At 39.5% G+C, this 19,131-nt stretch overlaps 1 protein-coding gene across 2 annotated transcripts in view; it reads right to left on the bottom strand.

Moving 5' to 3' along the window:
• The window catches only part of sntb2 (syntrophin, beta 2), a 30,737-nt gene that overhangs the window by 3,170 nt on the left and 8,436 nt on the right, over positions 1-19,131 (bottom strand). The window contains exons 2-6 of one of the 2 annotated variants that reach the window (XM_053318617.1): positions 7,910-8,132; positions 7,036-7,240; positions 3,491-3,633; positions 2,774-2,976; positions 312-502 (exon numbers count right to left, since the gene is read on the bottom strand). In XM_053318617.1, coding sequence (XP_053174592.1) covers positions 312-502; positions 2,774-2,976; positions 3,491-3,633; positions 7,036-7,240; positions 7,910-8,132 — 965 coding nt within the window. The remainder of the gene's footprint in view (positions 1-311; positions 503-2,773; positions 2,977-3,490; positions 3,634-7,035; positions 7,241-7,909; positions 8,133-19,131) is intronic. The other variant, XM_053318618.1, reaches the window with a different exon arrangement.

Raw genomic sequence — 19,131 nt, 5'->3', positions numbered from 1 at the left:
TATTATATTATCATTATAGTGGTGTGTTTGTGTGTGTGTGTGTGTGTGTGTGTGTGTGTGTGTGTGTGTGTGTATATATATATCAGTGCTATACAATGGTCTTCAAATGACAATATTGTGCATCGCGATTATTTTTGAGACAATATATTGTTCGACAAAAGTAGTTATTGTGACCTAAGGCCTAAGCATCTGTTCTCTTTTAGGCTCTCTGATGTCATTGAAATAAGTTATCTTGCACATTAAAAAACTGAGCAACCACATGAATAAGGGTGGTGTGTGTGTGTGTGTGTGTTTTAATGCTCACAACATACCATTTCTCCTTCTGGACCCCCAAAGTCAAGATAAAGGTTGCGTATTCCATCATCTGCTGACATTTTGAGCTTCTCATAGGGGTATCTGAACAGCACGGCGCCCCCTGCTGGGTCGGCTGGTTCTCTTGTCACAGTGAAGCCCTTCTCATAGTGCAGCGTCAGCCGAACGTCTTGTCTGTTCAACGTGCAGCCTGGAAGAGAGGAGGAAAGAGGAAAGAGCTTCAGAATAGAAAAGTGTCTGGATGAGCGGGGGTGAGAAAGTAGAGTAGGAGAGTAAGTAATATGTGTACTGCATATATACAGTCATATCACCACTAAATTCTTCTACATAATGTCTGACATACATGTTGGTAATTTAACTGTTATTAATCTGCAACATCCACATTAAACTGGATGGGATGTTCCTCTCAGTTGCAGCCGAAAAACAAGTGTATCTTTTATATATAAGCCGCTTGGTGCAGCTTTCACTGTGAGGTGATTTGATATGAAAGCATTTCCATGTGTACTCCTGTAACCTGAATGGCCTGAATGTTCCTGCACAACTGTGTGGTTGTGTAGCAGCAGGTCAGGGAAGAAGAAGAAGTAGGAGAAGAAGAAGAGGGGAAAAAAAAAAAAAAAAAAAGAGGTTGAGGCTTTCCAGTTCTGTTCCGGCAGCCAACTATTGTTCTGCACTGAGTGGAAACATTCTCCTCTCCTGGCTCCAACTTCTGCATTTCCTGAACAGAGCTGCTCTCTTTCTGATCCACTGCACTCTGCTAGTGAACCGCTCGCTGTCAAGATACTGTTGTCACAGTGAAAGTGCTGTGACATTTTAAAAAAGGGCCGATATACATATAAATGCCTTCATATGTGGATGGCAGTTTGTGAAGGATTGTAGTTAAGAAGCTGAACTGCTCTACCCGTTCAGTCTGGCTTTAGATTAAGAATTATTTCTAGTCTCTATATTCTATTTTTTATTTTATTCATGTTTCTTTTGTCTCTTTAATCTCTTTTTATGACCTAGTTTTTAGTCTAGTTTTTATTAAACTATTTTATTTCATTTTACTTTTGTCTTTTTAATCTATTTTTCTTCTAACTCCTCCCTCCCTCTAACAATCTATATTTAAACCTTTTCTCTAAATTAATCATTTAAATCATTTCATCATCATTTAAATAAAGTTTGATTAATTGATATCTACAGCATGTGTTATTAGTAAATACTGATAACCTATTGAAACTGTCCTACAGGTGGTCTTCTTCTTAGTGAGGATTTATCTGTGTTTACCTGGGATTATAAGAAAACACAACACAATGTGGTGTCAGCGGTTTAATTCATGACCAAATATTTTCTCTTGAAAACTTCACTTGATTTTACTTCTAGGTATAATGATTCCATGTACAAAGGTGAACCCACATCCTCCGCTTACTCACTGTACCACGCAGCTGCTAACCTGTGTGTGCTGACACAAACTGCAAACAGCATTTATGAAACAAACATGTTTTTTTTTTAGGTTGCAGTCTGTGGTTTGGTTGTGTTGATTTGCATAATGAGCCCTTTCCTGGCGACCAAAAAAATCAACACTAGTGATGTTCTATATATCATGATAGATGATCAGATGTACCTTGATAACTGTAGCTGTACCAATTGCAATCTTTCTATAAAGCATATGCATGTATTTCCTTTCTCATTTTGGCTCATGGTGTATATCTGTAGTCTAATGACAGTATGATCAGTTTAAGGTAATGGACATGATTGGTTGCTTGAACTGGTTAGATATCATCAGTGGTAGTAGAAGTATTACGATCCTTTACTTAAACCTGTATTATTGGATTTTTTGGTCGCTCTGATGCAGCAAAATCAAGCTGCAAACACAAAATTGACCTATTATCACCTTTTCATCAGTTTTTATTTACATGTCCAGCAGACACAAAGCAACATTCATTTTGACCCGTGTTTGTGTCCAGCTGACTAATCTAAGTCCAATATTCACTCTCCTTTTAAATTTGTTTTAATCTACACTAATTGCAGGGAAGCATATCTGGCTCTTTAGCTGATAAATGCTCCATTATGTTCATTAGCTTATTGTGTCTGCTGTTTGCTGCTGAGAGAGTAATGTACGGTGGGTTTTTAGAGTTTTGAAAAGAACAATCAAACTGAACCAAAACAGTAATGTTATGGGCCCAAAAAAAAACAACAAAGTGAGCTGAAAGATGTTAAAAACCTCTGTAGAGCAAAGAGTAGCTGCAGAGTCAGTTAATAATTACTCGTGTGTTTATATGTGTTTAATATACTGTATGAATACTGATTACAGCCACTTTCAGCAACAATAGCAACTCAATGTAAGAATTGATTTAAGTAACTATTAGAAAAAAGTTCAAAAAGTTTCAACAATAGAAATACTCACTCTCCGCAGTGAATTCTGCTACTGTGTTCAAACTCTCACTACTGAATAACCCACCTGTTTTTTTTTTCATACACTCACACTCACCGATGGAGACTTCTTTGATGAGCTCAGCGGCGGCGTGTGCACCCTGCACTAGGGCTCGCGTCCACGACGACAGATCCCAGTGGGTCTCCACGCGGAAGATGTGGGACTCGATGCCTCGGCCCGTGCCCGTCCGAGTGGCAAACACCAGGTCTGAACCCTGAGCAGGAGACCCCCGGGCGCTACCAGAGTGAACGAGCCTAGAGGGAGACACGCAGACATGTTTCACATACTCAAGGACAACTTACATGAATTCTCCCTACTTCCACTTCAACCTTGACTACTGCATTTAATGTCTGCACTATGAACTGGATGTTAACATTTTTTTTTGTTCTTCTTTTGTCTTGTTTTTTTCTGTCACAGTTGTTTCCCTGCTGAAGACCTTTGTCACAGTTTAAGATTTGTTCAACAAACCTCTCTTCTTCCACTAAATAGGTTACCACTTCCCTTAAAAGATTTTTCTCAACTCTCAACATTCAGGTACTTCCCATATTTTAGACAGTTTGTTGATCACGTTGACAGTAAATGGAAAGTACCAGAGCAGTTCCTTTTGACCTTCAGCTGATATGCTGTTCAATATTTACTGATGCGTTGCACATAAAATCCTATTGAATTAAAAAACAAATCATTGTAATACGACTTGGACTATTTTATGATTTACAGAAGGAGTGCTATTATGTGCATGTTTTCTAATGTATTCCTTTATCTCTTTACCTTGTGGCTAGCAGTGGATGTGTGAGCAGAGGCATGGACCAGGACTCTCTGCTCCATGGCACCGATTCAAACAGCAGGATGTCCTTCTCTGTCAGCGCCATGACCACCGGCCTGTACTGCTGCCGTCCACCTTCCAGCTGGACCTGAAGGAGAAAGTTGGGAGGAAACATCAGCGCTGAGCAGTATTTTGAAAGATTACAGGTATACAGTGGGGAAAACAATTTTGGAAAACTGTGTGGATTTATATTGAACATTTCAAGACAGATTTCAGGTATGGTGGTGAGCAGCTAGCGAGCGTGTAAAAGAGCTCATGTTAGCTCGAGTTGTCAGCAGTATCATTGAGGTTTGTCTCTTAAAACTTTGTCACATGTCATTTTGCAGCAGCCATTATTACCATAACTGTCCATTCTCATTATCGATTCATCTGTTGATAATCTTTAATTTTTTGGTGCATTAAATGACATAAAATGAAGAAAAATGTCAATCAGTGTTTCACAGAGAGTAAGGTGACGTCTTCAAATGTCTTAGTTTTGTCCAGAACGATCCACAACCCAAAAGATATTTACTGTCATGGTAGACTCATTAAACCAGACAATATTCACATTTTAGAAGTTGGAATCGGAAAATGTGGAAAAAATGTTCGCTCGAAAAATGACTCAAAATGATGAATAGATTATCAAAATAGCTGGGAAGGATTTTTTACATAAGGGAAAAGAAAAAGAAAGGAGGAAAAACAAACATTGCCTTGATATATAACATTGTTACAAAAAATACAAGGGGGCCCCTTTAAAATGTGTCCATGCTCTATACATGCAGTGCTCCTTTTTGTACATATAATGCACAATGTAGAAAATACAGTATCTCACAAAAGTCAGTACACCCCTCACATTTTTGCAAATATTTTATTATATCTTTTCTTGGGACAACACTGTAGAAATGAAACTTTGATACAATTTAACAGTAAATCTATAAGCTATACAAGCTGTACACTTATATCAAAGTTTCATTTCTATAGTGTTGTCCCATGAAAAGATATAATAAAATATTTGCAAAAATGTGAGGGGTGTACTGACTTTTGTGAGATACTGTACATATGGTGGCCAATATCATAAAAGGATGTCCACAGATACACAGGTTCAAGATCCAAAAAGGGGCAAATACCAATTAATTATTTTATAATACTGACTAACTGTTTTGTCTCTGTGCCTCTCTCTCCCTCTTCCCTTTATTTCTCCTTGTCTCCCTCTCCCTCTCTCTCTCCCTCTTTCTGTCCAAACCAGTCAAGGCAGATGGCCGCCCACCTAGAGCCTGGTTCTGCTTGAAGTTTCTTCCCATTAAAGGGAAGTTTTTCCTTGCCGCTGTAGCCAAGCACTGCTCATGAGGGAATGCTGGGTCTCTTTAAAGTAAATTAAAGACTACAGTCTAGACCTGCTCTATCTCAAAAGTGCCTTGAGATGACTTTTGTTGTGATTTGGCACTATATAAATAAAGATTGATTGATTTGTTTTTATTCCGAATTGTCCTACCTATTAATTATATCTTTAGTCTCACTCTGTGCTTTTGCTAACATTATTTCATAGGATGTGTTCTTTATTAATGATTCTAGCCACTCCTTGAAAAGAAGGTCTTGGCGATGAATTTAATAGCAACTAATCAATGAATCGACTAATTGTTGCAGCCCTAACAGTCATAATGGTGTAATCTGATAATGTGTAGGTGCAGTGATGCAGATTTGTCAGTGCACAGGTGTGTCTGTGCAGATATGACTGTGTACAGCTGCAGATGAGTTACTGTAAGTAGCTCACCCTGACGGTCCGACTTCACTTTATGATAGGGATGTGGTAAAAAAAATAGGTGGTTACGTTTGAGTCATGGTGACTAGAGTGCTGGTGGAGTTACAGTGAAAAGCAGTGACTTGTTTTTGTGTGTGTTTCTGTGGCCGAGTAGGTGGGCTCTACAGGAAATAGTGTAATGCAACGGAAACTGCCATTGGTGTTTCCTGTTTTAGCCCAGTTGGAGATAAACAAGCGCCAGGAGTCCAGACGTTAAAACATGACTGTGAATGGATGAATGAACACTTCATCAACGTTAAAAGATATCATTCAGAGTATCTTGTTCCTGGATGTGGAACTGAGACTTACCCCTGTTACACTTCTCAGTTGGCAGATTTAAATATAGAGCTATGGTTAAATCAGGAAAACACTCTCTTCCTGTGTGCTGCTGCAGTTATGACGTTAGAGCAGATATTACAGCCTGTATGTTTGAGGTACTGAGCATACTAAACTGAAAAAAAACTCTGCTACCATTTCCTTTAGAGAACAACTGAATATCTATCAGACCTGAAAATGCACTGTATATCTACTCTGATATGTGTCGAATCTTAAAATCGAATTTACAACAATTTCATTTATATTTAGGGTCCAAGCACCAAGCGGTGCATAGGCCTGTCACAATAAATAGATTATCAACTATGTAATTATTGACATCATCATGTACATATGGACTTAATGTATGATACATGGACATGACCTTGATCATCTTTTTGACCTCAATATTGATACAGTAGGCTATTCATGTCACTGTGCACATGCTGAGTGGAGACTATAGAAGAGAGTAGCGCTGCTTATTTGGAATTAAAGGTTAATAACTCTGTCCCGTTTCATAATGGTAGTCTGTGTTTTTACAGAAGTGTAGTTCCCACTCTCCAATCCCACAAAAAAGTATCTTGGAGGCATACCCTAAGTCCAGCAGGAAGTTGGCCATTTTGATTCAAATTTGCGATTTTGGCGTTGTTTTTTGCCATTTCCACGCCTCATACGATTTCGCTGCAACCCAACATGCGAGAGGCTGCTTGCAGTTTTAATTTTAAATGAGATTTTTATTGTTAAACAGAAACCCAAGCCCAAAAGATGCCTTATTGACACTTTACAGCATGGAAGAGTGTAGAATTTGAAATGTAAAAATCTGGTTTTAGGAACGACTTTGCTTTGGAGACTTTCTGCATGCAACATTTCAAAAGTTCTGACCTCATATAGATGGGCTGCTAGATTTCAGTACTGTCATAACACAATAAACTACAGTGGAATGTTTCACTGGAGAGGACATATCGCTCAGTTGCTCTGCAAATCTCACAGTCTGTTTTGTTCATTGCTGGTTAAAAATAGCAAGGAGAGATAAAAAAGATTTGACATGATTTCGTTAGAATTTTGCCAAACATGCAATCACATCCAAAGATGTAAACCATCTACTGTAACCTAACCCTAGTTGTTGTTTTCAATGAATAGCCTTCCAGCTAAAAACACATGGTGCAACGGACAGTCTTGCAGCTGTTGGAAGGCTGTTGCAGCTGTTGTAGCAGTTTCCCCTCGTGCCTCCACTGTTTGTGCTAAACAAGCATGTATTATTATCATAATCACTAAAATATTATTCTTGTCTTCATCCTGTGATACTGAGAGTTTAATACTTAAAGATGATCAGTTAACCCAGAGGAAGTGAAAGGGATTATCACATGAATAAGCTATTAAACTAAACAGGGCTGAAAATACCTGTTCAGCCAACCACCCGATGTGTTTGAGGTGGGGGTGCGTGGAAGCCGACGCCCCCATGTAGGAATTGATGTGAGCCAGGGTCTGTGGCAGGAGGGCAGCAATGTTGGTGTGGATGGCAGTGAACCAGGAATTGGCGGTGGGGCCATCTTTACAACGTAGCACGACTGTGTGCTGGCCGTCTGGAGAATGGAGCTCCAACAGTCTGAATGAGAGGAAGGATATGTATAAACGGTTATCAGCTGATCGTATGCATTGACACAAAGGGAAAAGATCAAATTTTAAAAAGCACATAGGTCAACATACAACAGTTCTGGCTGTCAGCACTTCTTTCAATGTAACCTCAGACAACTCACGAAGCTCCAAAGTCAAACAGCCTGCGTTCAAACTGCAGAGCCACTGATTAAAAATGTGATAAATTATTTATTGTGTCTTTGAGAACGGCTGGGAAAATAATGACAGCATATTGAAACTCTAACCAAAGTGAAGTTACATAGAGGAACTGAAGTAAACCACAGACGTGTCCACAATATAAGAGGTTGACACACTGCTTTGAGGCAATTTAATGTCGCCCACTTGTGTTGTAAAGGTGATGAAGTGGAATTTATCATACCGTGGTTTTGTGATACTGTCATTAACTGTAATATTTTCTGTATTTATCCCTAAGTCGTTCTTTAGATGTATCAAATACCCACAACCACAAAGAGCATTTTTTGACATGCTCATTTTTTCTCACAGAACAAACATTCCAATCAAATGAACAGAAGTTAGACCCAGAATTACCACACACACACACACCCAACCACACCTAAACTCCCACGTACTCAGCTATTTTTCTCCCAGCACATAAACATTGAGGAGTCTCATATCAGACCTGTTCTCCAGATCTGGCATTGTGAGGTTCCTGCTGATGAAGCACATCTTCAGGCTGATGACCTTCCTGTCTTTGGAGGAGGAGGAGGAGCTGCTATGTTTGGGGGACCCGGAGTCCTCGCTGCCGCTGTAGCTGGGCGACTGTGGGCGGATGCCGTCCCACGGCAGGTCAGCCACCAGGGACGGCTTCTTGAAGAGCGGGGAAACCTCGCGGATGTACTTCACTGTGGAGGGACACAAGAAGAGAGGACAAAAAAAACATGAACTGGCATGATCCTGGTATAATCGTAGGCCCAATTCAAGGTGGTCTGATTGAGTGGCACTAAGGTACTACTACACTGTCCATGGTCCACTTGCTATTTTAGAGGCTTTTCGCAACACATAGATTATATAGTCACTCTCTTTTCTTTACTTTTTGGTTTTTTGGACGGTGAAATTTAAATATAATTCATTTTGGCTTCAATTTAAAGCAGCATTAATAGCTTTTTTTCCACCTTGGGGGCAGTGAAAAGAGTTTTAAACACAACAATGACATATTATCATCTTTTTAAGTTGTTGTGGCAAACATGCTAGCAAACACTTGCCTATTTACACATCCAGTAGACACTGAGCAACATTAGCATTCATATGAAGTCATATTTCTGTCCATTTGACAAATATAAGTCAACTCTTAAATCTACTTTTTATTAAACCTTCCTGTTTCTTTAGCTGTTAAATGCTCCACTAGCTAGTTGATGTTCACCAGCTAGTTGCTAACTATCCTTTCTGTTGTTTGGTGTTAGGTTGGAGCTAACAATGGGTTTATATGAGCTTTCTTTTTGCTGAAAACATTTGCTTGTTGCTGCTGGAAATTAGGTTGATGAGTATAATGTGACTGAACTAAACAGTAAAGTTGTTGCTGTAACATCAAAACAATGAGCTGAAAGATGCTAAAATGCTCTGTAGCAAAGAGGCTAACTGCACCCGTTATGATAACTCAAATGACTCCTTTCATGTTACAAATACAAAACTATTGATTAGTGTAGCTTTAAATGAATAATGCTGGCAGCCAGAAACCCCATTTACTAAACCTTACTGTACTTGCAAGGTGTAGTATCACCAACATGAAACTAAAAATAAAGTAATCCTAATGTGAGAAATGACAATTTTGACAACCAATTAAATGTTTTATCTATTTATTGTGTTCATTTGTGTTTATTTTCTGATTTTGAAGCAGTGGAGACAAAACAAGACATCTGAAGACAACATCTTGGAAATTGTGATTGGCTTTTTTCACTTGTTCTTTTATGTAGTTTATAGTCAAAAAGATTGACCACTGAGGAAAAATATAATTCGTTGAAGGTCTGCATTGGAAACAGTCAAGGTTTCAACCTAATTAATTTAAATTCTAAACTTCTTTAAAATGTTTTTAATAAGGACTAACACCCTAGTCACAATAACATCTTGTTTCTATTTAGCCAAATTTAGATGCTTTTACAATATGCAACTAAAACTAATATCCCTTCTTATCATAATAGAGTAATCACATCCAATTTCTGTATGGTAAAGCAAACCGTAGCCTAATCCAAAGGGAGACAGCTGTTGAATATCAACAGATCTACAGCAAATACTGTGTTGATAGTTTGACCATCTGTGGGATTCCACCCAATAACACCCAGTCACTCAGGATATATGGTGGGGCTATAAACCAGGCCATAAGGAAACACTCTGGAACTTTCTGAAAGAAGTCAGCATTTAATCTGCTTTTAAATACACTTATGGGCCCAGTTAGTGTTCAACTTTTCAAACATGAATGGAGAAAAACTGCGGTTTGATTCTTTCAACGTTCAGCTAGTAAATTTATGTGGAATGGGAAGGAAGGAGAGTTTGTCTCGTGTTTGTCCAGCCTAGAGTTTAAACATACCTAATTACTCAAACAGCATGTTATCCAAATGAAAAAGGACACTGATCATATTGCAGCCAAGAATCTGGAACGTAAACAGTTTCTGCCATCTTTCAGTTTGTCTTAAAAGGACATAATGGTCCTCTGTGTGAAATTATCTTAGAAAAACAAGAGTTGACTTGGCTGTACGGCTGTGTGCTTGGCAGGTCTGCTGTTTGTAAAAGAATGGCTTTTGCTCCAATGTGAGGGATTCACTTTCCAAATTTGGTCACATGCACTCGCTTGCTCTTCCACTCTTTTATCCTCTCTTGCACGTTCCTACTTTATCTCCTCAGTATTCTCTTCAGTACATGCTCTCTTGGTCTATTTGTGCCATTAAATGGGCTACACTGTATGCATGTGTGTGTGTGTGTGTGTGGTGAATACAAGAAAAAGAAAATCTATGCTGGGCTATTGGTTTGGTCTGCTCTGTCTGAAACCTGAGACGAGGCTCTCAAGAGGTGAGGTCATTCTTGAATGGAGACTGAGATATTAGGTTTGCGAAGGTGTGTATGTGTGTGTGTGTGTCTACATGAGAAATGAGAGCTGGAAAAATGTAAGATAAAGTCTGCAGGGGCAAGTTTGTCTACGATTTTAAAATGAACTCTCTGCCATAAAAGCAGAGAGAGCTGCACAGTGCATGAGTCCATACATTCTTGTGTTTACATTACGCTATGTATGACTCATAGAGAAGGGCGGTGCTGGTAGTAAGGCTGAGGCAATGAGCCAAGAAATGGAGCCTCGTTTCACCGGCCCTCTTAACCACACCACCCCTACCAACATGGCTGGGGCACATTTCTGCATACGCAAGTGGTTTAGAGTAAGTAAGTGAGAGTGAGCATTCCTGACTGCCCATGTTTATGTCTGACAGTCATATGTAGGGAAGAAGGCTCCGCTGCAAAGCCCTACTTTCAGACTAATCATCTGATTTTGTGCAAAGATGTTCAGCTGAGATATTTTCCGGCCGCAGACCCAGGGCTCTCCGTGGTTGTACATCTTTATATTTTCAATACCACATGAACAGCTCACTGAATATCAATCTGAGTATCGCTGAACTGTGGCGCCAAAGCCCCCTGTTGGCAGTGCTGCAGCAGCTGGTTTGGTTTTTTAATATTACACATTATTGGCAATAAGTAATAATTCTGCTAACAACGTCATCAATAATACTATTAGTACTTTCATGAACCTGTACAACTAATACTGACTAATACACACTATGTAAAACAAGTTGGATGTGTTTTATGGAAATTCAAAGTTGAAACTAGAGACTACTGTCCAAAAATTCTAACCTTGTTCCAGACCACTGAATCACTGCCAACATTTTAGATTTGTTCAGCGATACAAAACAGATCTGGTGTCCTGCTCGTGGACGCCGGTTTCTACAGTTGTAAAAACAACCAAGCAAATCAGAGCTTAGTAGGCACAATTTTAGAACGGCAATGTCATCTTCCTTTGCCAGAGCCAGTAAAATCACCACAGAAACACTGCTACAAATGACTACTGAACTAAACTACAGGGAAATCTTGTCTGATATGATTAGTTTTCTTCTTTACATCTTAGTAGGGCCCAGTAGAACAGTGAGGTATACAGGAAAGTGTTTGCCTTGCAGAACAAAGATAATTGATAGTCCAGGAAGCAGACAGTATGGTCCTTTCCAATTTATTTTCACATATATATCGACCAATAAAAGACAAGAATTTCCACTATAAAAAAGCCAAATATATGTAGAAATATGAAGTAGATCAGAAACAGTGACCATTGCATAGTTTAGCTCAATAGCTCAACCAGAGAACACTGAGTTGAAGTTCATCTTTAAACTGTTACTTTTCCCAGTTCCCAGTCAGCAATTTCAATTGGAATACCCCCTGAAGTAAGATTTCTGACTCAGATGGACGGACAAACCTCACCAGTTACGACCTCAAAATCCAAGACATAAGCCCTGCGCATCAACAGTGTGAAAGTTGTAGTAATATCCTCTTTATTAGCACTTTTGTCTTATTTGTGTTTCATAAAATCAGTCATACACACAGCACTGTGGACACTGTTTGTATGTGCAAAATACAGCAAAATGTATTTTTATCAACTGGTTTTGCTACCAATAGCTAACCTGGCCACAACTGCTTTTCTGACTTCTTGCACTAGAACAATTCAAACTGGGTCGTGATGTCATTCCCAGCTCTAACTTCCAACTTCCGAGGCAAAACGAACGCAACATTACCCTAAGATAAAAGATACAGATCAGTATAATCTGCAGGCAGAGAAGAAAAAAGGTTTTGGGAAGTGATGACACAGCAAGTAATGTAAGGGAACCAGTATGGAGCCCTGGGGGACACCAGTGCAGTAAAATGAACTTCCCAAACTGATAAGTGTGAAGATGGAAAAGGAGGGTAGGAATATATATGTATGTATGTGTATTCAGACAGTATGTGTTCATGCTCATCAGATTCAGCCCTACAATCAGTTATGATAGCAAACGATATGTAAACAATCGACTTCTCAGAACTAGCAGGAAGTTAGGAAAAGTGAAAGCACCACTTAACCAGAATTATGAGTGAGCACCGGCTTTATGTGGCAAGTCTGCACGTAGTTATCTCTTGTAATTGTTGATGTTTGATGTTTATGGGATACTGTGACCTGATGATCACCAAAGGACAAAGCCCTTAATAAGGATACGAAAGCAACGTATACCAACTAAACACCGTATTTATAGAAGTTCTTTACACAAAATTGTCCAAAATTTGTCTAGAATGGCTGAATAGTATGAGTCGCTCATACACTTAAATTCTGAAAAGTGTTACTCAGGCAGACAAGCTGGCCCTGACCACCAACTGATGAATCACAACTGTTGTAAAAATTAACCAGTTACTGGTTAATGAATGTCAGTGTGTCGAAAGAAAAAATAACCGAAATTGACGCCACAACTCCAAAGCAGATATTTTGTTTTCTGTGACTGAAGAGAAGACATTACTGAAAGACTGATATGACTGAGAGAAGAAGAGATAGCAACACTGTGTGGTTCTAACGTGAAGACGTGTGAAATATGACAAACACTCATTGGTTTTGTAGTTTTGCTCTGTGTATAATTAAGTTCTTGCCATAGCTTTCAGATTTTGCTGTCAATAATTTCACAAGCAAGACTTCTTGGATGTCGTTAGGGGAAAAACTCTGTTGCAGTGTAGCATATGAATGTTCTGTTGTGTAATTTGTTGGCAGTGTGGCTGCTGTACATCTGCTTCTATTCATTTTTTGCTTTTTTGTGTCTAAATGAAAGGGCTGGGAACAGTTGTGGTCTTTGATGTAGCCACAGAAATCAAATCCATCGTTATGGGATAAAGCCCTTTCTCACAGCTGAGATGCTACAAACACTACAATGGGGTTCATCCATCCTGCCGACCCTACCTGCTCCACTGTTGCCTCATTGTTACTTTTGTCAGCTATATGGGTGCAAGATGGTGACTCATGCGTGATGCAGTATGAGTCCTGCTGGTGTGTACATATAAAATATAATTATTTAATATGAACCCAACAATAGGGGATGGATATCATTTTAAACAGATACCGAAAGGCAGGACTGACCAATTTAAGGAAAACACCAAGTTACAAATTGATTGTGATGAATCTCTAACAAGTCTAAGGGTTTACACCCACAGTGGTACTTTTGCCAGTGCTAACATTCTGATGTTTAGCAGGTTATAGGTGTGTTAGCATGGTTACATTTACTATCAGCCCAGACATACAAATTTCATACAATCCATCAAGTGGTGATCAAGACATTTCACACACACACACAAAAAAAAGTCAACCTTATGTTTTACTAGAGGAAAAGTCAGGAGATCACAAAAGTAAGGAAAATACATTCTACACCTATTAAATGGATTGCCATTAAATCTTGAATGGTAATTAACTATCAAATATGATGACATATTTTGGTCTGGATAAACCAACTAAAATTGCTATCCCATAGCGCTGGTGTGGTAAATGTGTAAAACCTGTGGTAATAATTTATACCTTATGCTTTATAAACAACCAAACCAAACAGGGTCATTTTTGAGCTGGGAGGACAAAAGTTGCATGGTCGAAGGGAAGACAACTAGAGGGTTAGTATTGTGATGCGTGTTAAAATGAATCTAAAAAAACAAGAGGTATGTAAGCCCTGAGTGAAATACAGTCTGACATTGGTAAACTATGATGTAAAGATCCCCTCCAGATAGATAGAAAAATACTATTTTGATTAATAATTTGTCTGATAAAAAATAAAAAATAAATAAAAGTTAAATTACCTGGTAGAATTCATCAACTCTTACAACCTAAAAATGATGAATCTCACCAGCCAGCTTTCAGTTCTGGTTCAGTACCGTTTTCAATACTCTCACATTTTAGTCAGAACTCCAGTACTTACTAAGTATTGAGTTTCAGTACAATAATTGCAGCAATATGTGAAATTCCAGTAGATCCTCATAGGCTGTTTATAGTGGCATCGATTAGTTTTTTCCTTTTTTCTGAGCTACATTTTTCTCCTGTTCTTCTTGCCAGAACAAATATCTCTTTCTCTCTACAGTCTATCTTCCTCAGATAAACTGCTTTTTCCCCCTTTCCATCATTACAGACAAATTTACTGCTTTTTGCTTGCAATGCATGTCCGTTTGTCAGTCTGTCCATCCCTCTGTCTTTCCTTTTTGCTGTTAAAATAACTCATTAGTACTGTCGGGCCCGTCACTCAGCTCCACTTCTGCTTCTAATTAGGCCTGTACACAGAGGACTACCAACTCGTTTCACGTGTGTGTGTGTGTGTGTGTGTGTGTGTGTGTGTGTGTGTGTGTGTGTGTGTGTGTGTATGTGTGTGTTTGCATGCTTCTGTGTATCCATCTACATTCATGTGTGTGTAGGGGAGATTTCCCCAGAGATGCCAACCACTGTCCCATGAGGCCAGCTCATCTGCCTTCCTTCATATTTCACTGCCCGCTACAACAGAGAGAAAGAGGAAAACATGGAAGAAGACAGAAACAAGAAAAAAAAGAAGAGGACAAGTAGAAGAGGAGCACAAGAGTCTGACTCAACACATATTTTGGTTGTGGCGATAGTTGTGGTGCAGAGCTACCCTTAAAGCTATCTGCCTACAAACCGCCCTCTTCTCTTCTATTTCACCACACACACACACACACACACACACACACACACACACACACACACACACACACAAAGTAATCATCTTATGGTATGGCCGAAATAATAGCTTACAGAGCAGCGAGTCAGGCAGTCATACCCCGGCCTCTGTGTTTTTCCCCAAAAACTGGCCAGAAATTCCCCTGTGGTTTGGCCTGTTTCTCTCTCCTCACTCGCTTCTCTCTCTCATTCTTCCACTGCTCTCCTCCTGCTCACTGTTCTCTTCCCTCCCTCCTTCCTCATCTACAGTCCTCCATCTCTCAACTCCTTCATCCTTCCCTTTCCTTTGTCCCACACCTCTCATAAAGTCGTGCCTCTCTACCTCTTTCCTAATCCTGTCCAGTCCCTCTTACTTTTCTCCTCTTCCCTCCAAAGTTGCTTTCTGCCAGAAACATAATGAGAACAATGTGTCAGAATACAGCCCCAACGGAGACCGTGTGTGAGTGTGTGTGTGTGAGTGTGTGTGTGTGTGTGTATAAAATAGCGGTGGGGTAGTACACACACATGTGCAGTCACAAAAGCATGGATGTACATGACTTTTTTTCAATCACTGTTCAGAATTTATGAGCGGATATTGTAATTTAAGTTGTGTTATAATCCACAGCAGCTCTTATTTAACAGGGATTTACTTATGGTTTAACCAAATTCATACTATTACTTTATATTTACATGTCTGACTTCTTCAGAGCCAGACGGTAAGGTCAGTGTTCATTTTTTAGCATTGTTTATTGTCACCAATAGTCAATTTTAAATCATATATGTTGACTTATCATAGCAGGAAAAGCACAGCAGGTGTTACTAATAATGTTAACGATGGCTCTGTTCCTTTCAAGTGTCCCGTTAAGATGTGACAGTGAGTCAGCCTGAACAACACCAGGACTCTGAATCCGAAGCAACTTAATGGAATTCAGTGATCATTCATTTTATTATTTACACCTGTGCTTTTCCTGCAGTCACATATGCTGTGAAAAAGTCTACTGCACCATATTACATGAGTACTGGGTATTGTTTGAACAGTCTTTAACATCTGTGCCAATACAATACCATTACTGATACCTGAACTGTAGTCTACAATAGCTTAGTTTGGTGAATATAAGCATGTTTCAAAGGCTTGCCACAGTCCAAACTACTGTCAGGTTATTTGGGTTGTTTTTTAAAACATCTTACTTCACTTCTTTGTACATATAGCCTGTCGTCATCAGTCTGTGTCACGGTGTCACAGCCCAATAAAAGGACAAGGGACATCAAGGGAGGCAACCTCAGCTAACTGAGCGGTTTGTGTGTAGGGTTTGTTGTCATTGGTTTGGTTGTTTTTGTACACATGCGGCTCCCATTTCAGTGAAATCTGTGCATGCGTGGCCTTTCAGGACCATAATTGAATGTGAAACATCAACACAAAAAGATCAGATTTGATCATTTAAAAAAAAGAAAAATCTGAATTAAACAGGCCGGTAATGTTGTTAACTCAGCCATTTTTCTTGACTGATAAGACCTCTGATCAGGTTGAAGGTCAGTAGTCACTGATATAGTGGACAAATAATGATACGAGTATAACATTTATACGATAAATTAGAGTCCAACTGATATATTGGTCAGCCGATATTATCACCCGATATTGACTTATCACAGATATCGGTATGGGTGGATATGTTGTCTGATATGTGCCGATTTTTTTTTTAGATTATACTGGCAGCATTTTATGTACATTTGACCCTTTTTCTTAATTCAAGTTTGAGATATATACATACATACATACATACATACATAAGTGTGTGTGTGTGTTGTTTTAGTGCACTATAAATTATATGACCCTACTATAAATTATAGGACCATAAAAAGTTTCACCCTAACAAGTGCAACAATGTCTACCAAATCTAACCAGAGGGTGAAGTAGCTGTCAATCAAGCTCAGCTAAAATAAGTGAAATCATCTGTGCAGTTGGAGCGTTTGTGTACAGGTCCCTTCACCTTTTTTTTCCTTTTCATTTCTCTCATGTTTGCCAAACAGCTAAGTGCATCAGGGCTAAATAAAGACCTGTGACTAAATAAAATACAGATTTCATTTAGAAAAGATTTCCTTTTCAAATAAAAAGTAAACAAGCAAAGGAAACTGGCCAAGGCTTTTGATGCCAGCTGCTTTCAGTGTTACAAGACTGCAGCTCATTCAACAGCACTGTGAGGTTTAAAATGCAGCACTAACGTAATTTAAACACTAGAGCTGTTTCCTAATGCACAGCGAGTTGTGAGTGAGACCAGAGCAGCTTCTCCATTAATGATATTCAGTCTGACATGAGGTGTCAGCAAGCATTGTTAGCAGAGTCACTCTGCATTAAAAAAACAGCGTGTCACCTTACATCTATTTCACAATCATTTCTCACATGCATCACACGTCTGAAGTGCTACTGTGGACCGAGAACTAGATTTGAACTTTGGTATTTTGTGCATGCTGGAAACAACACACCTACACAGACACTTTTTCTTTCCACAGATACAGTGGGGAGAACAAGTATTTGATACACTGCCGATTTTGCAGGTTTTCCACTTACAAAGCATGTAGAAGTCTGTCATTTTTATCATAGGTACTCTTCAACTGTGAGAGACTCTGATACATCAGAAAAACCGAACTTAATATTTGGTACAGAAATCTTTGTTTGCAATTACAGAGATCAGACGTTTCCTGTAGTTCTTGACCAGGTTTGCACACACTGCAGCTGGGATTTTGGCCCACTCCTCCATACAGATCTTCTCCAGATCCTTCAGGTTTTGGGGCTGTTGCTGGGCAATACGGACTTTCAGCTCCCTCCAAAGACTTTCTATTGGGTTCAGGTCTGGAGACTGGCTAGGCCACTCCAGGACCTTGAGATGCTTCTTACGGAGCCACTCCTTAGTTGCCCTGGCTGTCTGTTTCGGGTCGTTGTCATGCTGGAAGACCCAGCCACGACCCATCTTCAATGCTCTTACTGAGGGAAGGAGGTTGTTGGCCAAGATATCGCGATACATGGCCCCACCCATCCTCCCCTCAATACGGTGCAGTCGCCCTGTCCCCTTTGCAGAAAAGCATCCCCAAAGAATGATGTTTCCACCTCCATGCTTCACGGTTGGGATGGTGTTCTTGGGGTTGTACTCATCCTTCTTCTTCCTCCAAGAGTGGAGTTTAGAAAAAGCTCTATTTTCATCTCATCAGACCACATGACCTTCTCCCATTCCTCCTCTGGATCATCCGGATGGTCATTGGCAAATTTCAGACAGGCCTGGACCTGCGCTGGCTTGAGCAGGGGGACCTTGCGTGTGCTGCAGGATTTTAATCCATGACGGCGTAGTGTGTTACTAATGGTTTTCTTTGAGACTGTGGTCCCAGCTCTCTTCAGGTCATTGACCAGTTCCTGCCAGTAGTTCTGGGCTAATCCCTCACCTTCCTCATGATCATTGATGCCCCACGAGGTGAGATCTTGCATGGAGCCCCAATTTTATCCCTGATGTCCTTACACAGCTCTCTGGTCTTGGCCATTGTGGAGAGGTTGGAGTCTGTTTGATTGAGTGTGTGGACAGGGGTCTTCTATACAGGTAATGAGTTCAAACAGGTGCAGTTAATACAGGTAATGAGTGGAGAACAGGAGGGCTTCTTAAAGCAAACCTAACAGGTCTGTGAGAGCCTGAATTCTTACTGGTTGGTAGGTGATCAAATACTTATGTCATGCAATAAAATGCAAATTAATTATTTAAAAATCATACAATGTGATTTTCTGGATTTTTGTTTTAGATTCGGTCTCTCATAGTTGAAGTGTACCTATGATAAAATTACAGACCTCTACATGCTTTGTAAGTGGAAAAACCTGCAAAATTGGCAGTGTATCAAATAGTTGTTCTCCCCACTGTACATGTTGACATCTTTTCAATATGCTCTCTGGTTGCAATGTTGCATGCCAGCCAACATGACTATTTAATGGTAATATTGGATTTACTGGATTTTTACATCAATGTAATGAATTCACTTGATGTTAAGTATTTCATAAACTGGCTTAGCCAAAAATAGGCATTACTAAATTGTGTGTAGTATATAGAAAGACTTAGTAAAAATGGAATATTATATTCATAAGTATGTTTTAATCAGTGTTTAGTCATCTGAAACATGAGCTGTTG

This window comes from Scomber japonicus, chromosome 5 (genome assembly GCF_027409825.1).
Source record: "Scomber japonicus isolate fScoJap1 chromosome 5, fScoJap1.pri, whole genome shotgun sequence".
In the NCBI taxonomy this organism is placed as follows: domain Eukaryota; kingdom Metazoa; phylum Chordata; class Actinopteri; order Scombriformes; family Scombridae; genus Scomber; species Scomber japonicus.
This window is presented reverse-complemented; position numbering and strand designations above follow the sequence as displayed.